The 10,799-nt window shown below is 40.5% G+C and overlaps 1 protein-coding gene across 1 annotated transcript; it reads left to right on the top strand.

The window, feature by feature from the left end:
• Nucleotides 1-6: 6 nt before the first annotated feature.
• Nucleotides 7-10,315, top strand: MBLAC2 (metallo-beta-lactamase domain containing 2). Its single transcript, XM_019532358.1, has 2 exons — nt 7-518; nt 7,518-10,315. The coding sequence occupies exons 1-2, from the start codon at nt 44-46 to the stop codon at nt 7,901-7,903; spliced, it is 861 nt and encodes a 286-aa protein (XP_019387903.1). The 5' UTR covers nt 7-43; the 3' UTR covers nt 7,904-10,315.
• Nucleotides 10,316-10,799: the final 484 nt, after the last annotated feature.

Here is a 10,799-nt window from a genome sequence, read left to right as displayed (position 1 = left end):
GCCGCCCCGGGGAACGGAGGCGGGCAGCGCTCGGCCGGGCGGGATGTCGGCGCTGGAGTGGTTCGCGCACAAGGCCCTGGGCGGCGGCATCTACTGGATCCAGGAGCGCTTCTACGAGTCGGGCAACCGCGCCAACATCTGGCTGGTGCGCGGGTCGCAGCGCGACGTGGTCATCGACACGGGGCTGGGGCTGCGCAGCCTGCCCGACTACCTCCGCGCCGCCGGGCTGCTGGAGGCCGGGGCCGACGACGAGGCGGAGGCGGAGGCGATGGCGGGCGGGGGCCGGCGGCCGCTGCTGGCCGTAGCCACCCACGTACACTTCGACCACGCGGGCGGCCTGCACCAGTTCGCGGAGGTGGCGGTGCACGGCGCCGAGGCGGGCGCGCTGCGGCGCGGCGACAACTACGAGGCCGTGACGTGGCTGTCGGACCGCGAGGTGGTGCGGCCGCCCGGCCCCGGCTGGAGCGCCCGGAGCTTCCGCGTCCCGCCCGTGCAGCCCACGCACGTCCTACATGAGGGTGCGTACGGCCCGCGGGGAGGCGCTGCGGGGGTCGCGCCTGCCCCCCGGGCTGCGGGGAGGTCGAGAAGGGGGCGGCGGTGCGTCTGGTGGACGACGGGGAGAGCACCTGGGGGGGGTGCCAGCCCTCCAGGATCGCCCTGGAGTCTGCAGGGGTTGGATACAAACCTCGAGGAGACTGCTGAGCGCCTCCCCAGAGAGAAACGGGAGGGCACGCGTTAACAAAAATCTGATTCAACATTTAATAATATTAATCTAGTAATCCCACCGGTGTCTAAAATGTAGTAATGTGCATGTGCCTTCCTGACGTCAAGTCAGTAATGTTATGAGGTCAGGTGATGACACCTGTGGGAATGGACTGAAGGAGAGTTGGCAGCCCTATGCCTAGGGTTGTTGGTTGTAGCCCTGTTGGTCTAAGGACATGGGCAGACAAGGTTCTTGGGGTCAATGGGGTATCTTTTATTAGGGGTACAGGTTGTAGCTCTGTGGCTTGTTGCCCTCTTGTGGGCTCTGAGGGGAAATCCCGTGATCACCACTGTGGCTTCCTAGTCGCGCACAGGAAAGACACTTACCCATGTAGGTAATGCACTATTAACCGGGGCTTTATGCACACTTTATGGAAATGGGAGACTCCTTCCTAGCTTGCTTCTGGGGCCTTATGGCTAAGGGCAAGCAAAACCCAGGGGCCCCAAGTCTCTGGGCTTGGGCCTGCAAGCAGGATGCACGCCAAAGGATTTGGGAACATCTGAAGCCCCAGGTGGGGGTGGAGGATATTTGCCAATAGTAGGGCCACTTTGGGTTCTGGACTAACTCATGGATTTGGGATTGATTTGGCCAATGTGGCTTGGAATACAAAAATTAAAAAAAACAAAAACAGGTTGTCGCCATATTGGTCTGCAGGCAAAAGCAGTCAGAACCCTTGGGGAGGTGATATCTTTTACTAGACCACCTAGATCTTTGCAAAAAAAATCACCTCCCCAAGAGCTGTGATATCTTCTATTAGGCCAATTGGATTCCGCACAGAAGAGCATGTGAAGAAATGCCAGACTCTCAGTGCCTGAAGAAGGGTGTTTGTACCTGGAAACCTGCAAAGAACAATTTTCCAACTCTTTAATTGGTTTAATAAAAAATATCACATTGACCCATATAACCTTGTCTGTAGAGTACCTAGGTGCAAACACAGCTGGGCTTCCAGGTAAGCACTGATCCAGTAGGGAGCCCAGGGCACTGAGCCTGTTGAGAGCAGTTGCCCCCATATACAAGCATACAAGCTGTATAGGCCATTTTGCTGGCATTCCTGTGCCCCTCCAGGGTCCTTCTGCACCTAGTGCTCTATGTCTTAAGTAAGTTAATCTATAAGGTGCTTCCCTGCCCTGCTGCCTCATGCGTGCTGTCCCCGTGTGTGAGACATGCATCTGTCTCGACATAGGGCAGTGCGCCTGCATGGCTGCCTGTCAGAAGTTTGAACATATTGCCTCTGTGTTTTTGTGTGCCCACATCTCTTGGATGCTTACTGCAGTTGTTTCCACATCTAATATCAGCCATATAGGCTAGGGTGTGTTTATATGCATCTGAGTGCATATCAGGATAGTTTTTGGTTGCGGTGTTGGTATTTGCTGTATATAGTCTTTAAATATAAAGAATGGCAATTATATTGGCATCTACTTCACTGATGTCTGTTACCGGATCAGCAGAGTCATAATGGCTGCATCAAGTTGTATGTTTGTAGTGAATCTCTCTAGAGCAGGGAGGCACAAACTTGTCTTGGTTTCCAGGTAAGAGACCTGATTCTTTTCTGCCTTGGTCTTATCTGGCCTTTTATAGCAGTGCAAAGAGCAAATAAAATGTCACAACCTCAAGTCAGTGGAGAATACTGATTTGGTAATGGTTTATACCCCAACGTGTAAGCAGCTGCTCTGGATATTGGGTAGTGAAAGATCAGGCATATTAGGTGTATTGGAGGGAATTATGTTACTAGATGTAGAAGACAAACATTTTCAATGCCCTTTTAAAATCTTAATTTTTCATTTCTCTGTGGAAGTGACAAAGAAAATAATACTTTCCTTGAGCTAGTCAAATAAAAACATTACTTTGTTGTCCCGTGGGAAGCAGGCAAATCAGTGGCTGGGAATGACACTGCCAGGAATTGTGTGGTTTTCCAGTTTGTCAGGGTTGTTACTGGAAGCAGAAGCTTTTTCATTAATGGGCAACAGAACCTGCACCTAAGGAGAGAGTTGTCTATCAGTCAACAGCAATTTGGACCAGACAGGATGATGATCTTTTATTGAGTATATGGTTATGTTTGTCCCTTCACTTCTTAAGAGAGATTAATGCAAATATATGCATGTATTCTCAGTATTTTGGCTATTTTTTGATGACAAAGGTAAGGAAAATCTGAGACTTACATCTCAGTTCCTTCTTCTATACTGAAAAAATGTAGCAGATACAGGCACACATTTGTTTATATGTATGTTTTCCCTGGTTTGATCCTAAAGCAAAGGAAGCAATTAACTGTACCCTTCCTCAGCAGTTAAAGGAAATGAAACTCTATTCATAATCCTGATGTTTTTTAATTGTGAAAATTTCTGAGAGAGCAAGATACGCTTTTTTCTTCTCTTATGGCACTAATGTTACCCCTTTTTATAGTATGGAAATAAAAGCAACCATAAGAAATGTTGTTGTTTTAAAATATATCACAAATAAAACATCAGCTTGGATATAGGCCAACCTGGATTGCTGTAGCACTGACTATTTCAAAATTATCTAGTTGTTTTATTGCATGCTATAGGGTAGATTTTCAGTTAATGAAATCAAAATGAATCTCAAGGTAACTATTTTAGGTAATATTTATAAAATGTACAGGAGAAATATTTGATTAAAGTTAGAGTTAAAAAATCCTTGAGCAGTACAGTTTTTCCTCCTTTTGAATAGGTCTTCACTACAGAAATGGGTTGTTGGCTCTGTGTAGTTTGATCAGGGGTGTGATTTTTAAAGTATATGAAAAAAATAAAAGTTGGGGATAATGGCATCTCTACATTAAAGGTTTTATCTTTAAAATATTTAGATGATTGTAAAGGTTTATGTGAGCTGCACATTACATATAAGAAACATTTTTATCTCATGAAAGTGTAAAGGAGTCATTCAAGTGTGTTAAACTTAATTTTGAGCTCAGTAGTCACCTGTTGACTACTGTTTTTTTTGTTTTGCTTTGTTTGTTTGGCACCTTTGTAATATGCCATCAAGTGTTAATTTATTCTGTTTCAGCTGTTTCTCATCCTAATGTCTGAATTTGTTGTCAAAACCTGAATATACACTTCCTCCTTTTATTTGAATGACTAGGTTTTGTTTGTTCTAGTTTATTATAGTTAAAATGACAGTGCTGACTTTCACTCTTTGAACTGTTTTGACAGAAAACTATTTGCGGTAACTTTTAGGATGACTTCATGTTGTTTATGAATTTCTTACAAGATTGAACTGCAGACTCTAAAAGCTCCTGATATACCTTTTAACCAGGGATGAAATTTTAGATATTAAGACTTTCATTGTTAGAACTTAAATGATTCTAAATGTTAGTCTCTATTGGAAATGATGGTATGAAGTTCTAGTTGATATTCACATCCTTTTGATGTTTCACATTTTAGGAGCTAAAATTATCCATGCTTTGTCTGTCCCTTTACTACTTAAGTACCTTTAAAAAAACTTTAACTTATTCTAGTGGTGGTCAACCTGCTGGTCCTGCAGGCTGGATGACTGTCACATGGAGCTCAATTGCACCAAGCACTGGCCTGATATAGCATGGTGGGCCATGTTATTTGGGTAGTGGGGCTTCTCAAGGTCTGGAATTTTTACAGTGAGGGTGTGGCAAATAACACTGCTACAGCTTTTCCATGTTTCTACTGGGTGCAGCAATTTCACTGCTACCACCAGGTTTCTGGACCTTAGAGGAGCTCCACAGGCTGAATGACACCATGGGCCAGATCTGGCCTGTAGGCCAAGGGCCAGACACCCTGATCTATTCACTTTTTAACAGTATGAGAGCTTGTTGAAAGGGTGAAAACTCATCTCCCATGTGTTTGGGTGATAATTTTTGCCATTCCATAGTTTGAACAATTGAAACAAACATTACTTTTTTTCCTTTGAACGAATGCTTGAAAACAGTTCAGTTGTTGCAAGTAAATCTATTATATTAAAGTAAGATTTTTCAAAAATACGTTTTTATGTGCATGTAAAATGTGTCATTTTTGCATTATCTTTGCATTTTCTTTGTTCTGATGAGAACACTACCCACATCTCTCTTTACATATTCCTACTGTTAAAGTTATATTCAAGTACAAGAACTAACCTTGTTATATCTTGAATGGTGAGACAGCAAGCACAGAAGAATCAGAGTATTAAGTTTCTAACAGCACCCATGTAGCCATTTTCATGTTTGTAGTATTGTATACTGATATAAATATATGGAAAATAGTAATTTTACTGTTGAATAAGAAGTACATGCCATAATATACAATATGTGCAACAAGGCATGGTTAGTAAGGATGCAGCGATAGAGATTTTGGGGCAGCAGGGCTGGGAAGGTGAGGCTGGGCTGGGTGGCACTGGGAGAGGGCTGGGGGGGTTGTAGCCCCCCAAAAATTGGCTGTAGCCCCCCAAAACTGCCTCCTAGCACCGCCGCCTGGCTCAGCCCTGACCGCAGCTGCAGCTCATTCCGCGCAGATCTGGGGGGCAAACAGCCCCTACCTCCCATGCTTTCCCATGCAGCAGCATGAGCTGTGCCCCCCCACTCCCTGTACCCCCCCAGACAAGCCACAGCTCCATCCCATGACTGCCCCAACCCCAGCCCCACTCCCTTCCTCACCGTAGGGGCCTTGATCTGCCCCACCACATCCCTTTCCTTTTCCCCTCTCCCTTCTACCACAACAGACTTACCAGCTGGACACAGCCCTCCAAGCTGCCAGGCTTGCTCCTCACTGCCTGTGTGCTGCACTGTGGCTGCACACCACACGGGCCACTTATCAGCCAAATTATCAGCCACAAATTGATTTTAGTCAATTTTCTTTATATCAGTGCCGATCTGACATTGGACCAATGTATAGGTGCACCTCTAATGGTTAGCATTCCATTCAAATTAGAACTCTTAGCTCGTTGAATTTTCTAGCCTGGATATGGTCTTTGTCAACTATAATTGTTCGCTGAGTTTAGTTTTTGTATTTACAAAACTCATATAGGGTCGCTGAAACTTCTAGCACATTTTCACTTTTGTCATCCCATCCAAAATTTAATTTTTAGCTGAATTGGCCTGTTCTATTCTTCTGTTTTTCTGCCACTCCTGATATATGTATATATATATGTATATATATATATCTCTCTCTCTTTTTTCCTCAGGGCTACAGGGGTGTAGGTTGTAGCCATGTTGGTCTAAGGACAAGGTTCTTTGGATGAATCTGGTATCGTTTATGAGACCAACTTAAATAATTTTAAGTATTTAAGTTGGTCTAATAAAAGATATCAGATCCAAAGAACTTTGTCTGCCTTTTCTCAAGGCTGTCTTTCATTTATCTCTCTTGATGATTGTTCCTGAATTCTGTGATTTCTTTCTCTTTGAATACTGGCTGTGTGCCATTGTTTTTGTGTGTGCATGTATGTGTTGATTGTCTTTTCGTTTTCTTTTTAGTACAGCCTTACTTTAATTCTGGAGCAGTTTGAAAGCCTGCTTTGCAGCTCCAGTTTTCTTAATTTCTGCTATTGTCTGGTTTACCACACTAGGCATCATCCTCTGCATAATCTCCTCAGTATTCAAGGCTGTTATACTCGTATTAATTCAGCCATTACAACACTTCTTTTCAGCAAGCAGCCCCCAAATATTTTTAAAACTTACTGCGTGGTACAAAGATGTAAAAGTTGAGAGAACAGATTGTTTCCCTGTACTAAGCATGCACACGCAACACAATCGGCTACGTTTGAAGTTTAAAAAAAAGAAATTCTCTGAAATTGGTAACAACTCCAAACTTGGAGAATAATAATTGTAACCCAAGCAGCTACAACATCAAAATACAGTTATTTTAGCATTTGACTTTTTATGGGGGGGGGGTGTAGGGGTGTGGCAAGGGGAGTATGCTCAGGTTCACTGATTTCAAGAAGGGTGGAACATAGCTCTCTTGAAAAGCAAGCCTGTAACTGCTGTAGTAATAGCTGGTTACTAGGGGTCAGCTTATTTTGTTACTCTTCGCTCCTATTTGGAGTTCTCTGAAATGGATACTGAAGTTTTTAGCCATCCCCTTTATTTTAAATCAGTTTCATTATTGTTATTACCATGGCTCTAGTATTATAATATCCACTTATTTTGGCCAGGAAGGACTGGATGGAATTTTCTTTGGAAATCTCTGGTGTCATACACTTATCAGCTGCTGGTGCGGTAGTAGTTTTGAACCACATCTTCCCTCCCTCCCACACTTTGGGCCTCAAGATTATGAATCCTCCTAAAGTAACCAAAAATATAAAATAAATACAACTTGCAAGTATTTTTCTCTATCAGTCTAAACTTCTATTAGTGTAATGGCCATTCCTCTGAAAAGACTTCCACAGTTATGGAGATAGTGAAACAAGTGTTTCGAAAAGTCTACTTTGAATGTGAACTAAAATAGTTACCACTTCAAATTCCTTTTAATTTTATGTATCTTATGGACCAAGGTACTGCAAAGGGTGTATTTTGGAGGCACTCTTACTTGATTTGATGATTTAAGTTCCATCACTGCAGATCTCCAAATAATTACTGAAATCTAGAAAGGATTAAAATAAGGATAAATTTTGATAGACCTGTTTGAAAAAGTGCCAAAGAAACCACATTTAGGAAAGTAAAAGAATTTTAGAATTTTCTTTCTACTTATGTTTCTTCATGTTTAGACTTTATAACCATATGCATAAGTCATATACTTTTGTTTTGATTTGCTATACATAATAATAAATGTATATATTTTTATTTAATATATTTACATTTTAGGAGATGTGATCAGCCTTGGTGATCGACAGCTCACTGTCATGCATATGCCGGGTCATTCAAGAGGAAGTATTTGTTTACATGACCGAGACCGGAAGATATTGTTCAGTGGAGATGTTGTATATGATGGATCAATGATTGACTGGCTTCCCTACAGCAGGGTAAGTGACTATGTTGCAAGCTGTGAGCGTCTCATAGAATTGGTGGACAGAGGTCTTGTAGAGAAGGTGCTTCCAGGGCATTTTAACACATTTGGAGCAGAAAGGCTGTATCGCTTAGCTTCCAACTACATTGAAAAAGCTGGAGTTTGTCACAAGGTTTCTACCTGTGCCATGAGATCCATTGCAAGTTTAGCTCTTCGTGTAACAAATTCTAGACTCACTTCTTAGTAGCAGTTCATTTTGTTGATCTAACAAACTATTAAAACCAAAATGGCTTTTGAAAGTTAGTATTGACTACAAATGAGCAGTGTGCAATATTAAAGAAAAGTCATGCTGATAATGAATGAGCCATAAATAGTCTTATTTTTGCCTACTTTATTTCTATTATAAAAAATTAACATAAGCTAGTAGCTTTTACCAAAGCTACCATCTTTTATTTCTATTTTTTCAGGGCATGTTTGCACATGGATTATTATGAATGCCATTTGACTGCAGTTTGAAATAATATTTTATTTTTTATATGATTCTGATATGCCAAAACGAAAGGTTTTTCATTCATGCCTGAAACTCAACTTCTTTCATGTGGCGTTCAGTTAAATGTTGAATTGTAGTTGAAGTATTTTTAAATAACTGAAATGTAATTAAACTCTTAATGCTGTCTTTGAAAACAGCACTGTAACATTCCATTGTCCTATTATAGGTACTGGATGTGTATTCCAGTGTGTTTAACATTTTACCTGTGAAAGTGAATGTAACTTAGTGTTGACTGTTTGTTTATTTGAATGCTTCAGTATATATTGTTTTTTGGAAAAGTGAAGTGCATTGCATTTGAGTCTCTTGTTCCAGACCCAGATAAAATGCATTGATGAAAAATGGTAAAATATATTGTTAGCTGCTTATTAAAATTGTAATATATGATATCTTAAAAATTGTTTAAATAGTTAAAGTTTATATGTGCATAACTACTTAAAAGATTTATATTTAATATACATGCATCTTCTTTGAAAGGACACTGTCTGATAATTTTACATACAAATCTTACTCTCCTGAAACAATTGGCTCTACTCTGTTAAATTTTGTTTTTCCATTTTAGCTAATTTCATTCATTCATTCATTCATTACAAGTGGGTTGAGATTCACCTGGTGTGTTTTGAGAATACCCTTCATAAAGAGATGGTTTTTCTCTTTGTTCCTAACAAATTGTATTGTGTGCCCTATTCAGAAGGTACCTATAACCTTCTCATTTTACATAAGTTCTGGCAGAATAGCCTCCTTGGAAACAAATTATCAAATATCCAGTATTGTTCTCCAAGAATTGTGCTATACTGAGTATCTTAGGAAAATCATTGCCTCCTTTTATGGGTCATTGTACCAAATGTGTTTATTCTGTATATCCTGTACCAAAAGCAGTACTTCAAAGACAAACAAATGTGTGATACAGCTTGATTTAACAGCACAGATATGTGAGCAAGGTTAATCAAACAGATTTCTGGCTAGTCAGAGCATGTTAATTATTATAGCATGACTTGGTTTTTTTTCTGTGGAAATGCAAATACTTTGATATGATTAAGGTGGAGTTATTTCATTTGGCTGATAGTTTTGTTTTGTAGCCTAGTCTAAGAAGAACTGTTTAACTTGATCTATATGTTCCTTCCCTGAGCAGGAAAAGAAAGGCAAAATGTGGGAGGTAGGGGGAGACATTAGGTAAAGGGTCACAAAGCATGCTTTTCTTCCAGGTCTGACATGGATGATAACTGCATTGCACTCCAAATATTATTCTGAGAAGTTGGCAGGATTGGCAGTCTGAGACCCATTGCGGGAAGCAGCAAATTCAGAATGCCTGAAGAAGTATAGTGTGGCTGCCACAGTTTGTTCTAAAATTATCTGGACAAGTTACTGTTTCTATTAGAATGGGAGACTTGTGAACTTAGTGATTCAGTAGCTACCAAGAAAAGCTGTCCAAAACTTTTCAAGTCACAATTTGTATCCTGGCATCAATTAGTTCAGAGCCACAGGATTCTCAAATCCTGACACAAGCAAAGTGCCCAGTAAAGTCAATGAGTACATATTGCAATCGGTAACAGTCAAGTTCTTCCTCGCTAAGTTAATGAGACTTTTACCTTCCCAGAAACGCAGCTTCAGAGCATAAAAGCAGATTCAGAATGGGATTTAGTAGTAAACTGCTGCTCCAGAATGAGCAGAAAGTGATGCTTTGGGTCTGAAAGTCCTTATTTTTATATTACAGGAAATATAACACTAAGCAAATAGTCTAGATATAAAATATGTGGAGGATTTCCTTCAGACAATTTTTTAAAGAAATAGTCAGATTTTGACCGTAAGAGTTTGACAGTGTCCTTTTAACACTACTTTGAATATTTACATTTTATGTTAAATGCTCCAATTTTGAAATATTTATACTTGTGTTGAATTATTATTTGTAAGAACTCTAAGATGTTGGTTGTATTAATTCAGTTGTTTTTAGTAGTTTAAAGAATTTAATGGCAAATTATGAAGATCAAAAAATTAAAGAATTGGTCTGACATTTATCAAGATTTTAGAGATATGTCACAGTTTTCAAGGAAAAAAAAATATTGCATCATTTTGCCATGGATACTTATAATAAAAGTGTTATACTCCTAATGGTGTCCAGTTGTTATTTCATCAGGAAAAATGTTTCATTTAAAATGGGAAAAGTAAGATCTTTGTTCAGGGCCAAGAGCTTATTAAATGTAAAAATTATCTTTCAAAGAATGTAAACTACACTGTTAGTTCCTACTCTTCATAGGTTGAGGCTGCAAAACTCATGGAAGATAGTACTAAATATGATTTTAAAAAATAGTTTGGTGTTTGGCTCTGGGTATGAACCTGTGGTCATTTCTAGCAGAGACATTCCCATCACAAGAAATCTTTACAGGAAAGGAAACAATACAGGTATTCAGCCAGCAGTCACCTTCTCGCCTCTGTCTCTTGTACTTTCTCTAGACTGGGATCACCGGCTGGGGGGGGAAGCACTGGAAAAAGACTATTGTGCTTCCCCAGACCAGAAACAAAAAGAATTGTGGCTCTTGCAAGAATGAATACCTGTACAAGCGGTACTAACCTGCACTAAATTATGAGCTCTGGC

The sequence above is a fragment of the Crocodylus porosus genome, unplaced genomic scaffold (assembly GCF_001723895.1).
Source record: "Crocodylus porosus isolate Cpor-Errol unplaced genomic scaffold, CroPor_comp1, whole genome shotgun sequence".
Taxonomy (NCBI): Eukaryota; Metazoa; Chordata; order Crocodylia; family Crocodylidae; genus Crocodylus; species Crocodylus porosus.
This window is presented reverse-complemented; position numbering and strand designations above follow the sequence as displayed.

What these genes read in the sequence shown, in the direction of transcription:
- MBLAC2 (XM_019532358.1), top strand. Translation starts at nt 44, where the DNA reads ATGTCGGCGCTGGAGTGGTTCGCGCACAAGGCCCTGGGCGGCGGCATC. An exon ending in CACGCACGTCCTACATGAGG is followed by an intron (nt 519 to 7,517) that starts GTGCGTACGGCC and finishes TTTACATTTTAG; the next exon opens with GAGATGTGATCAGCCTTGGT.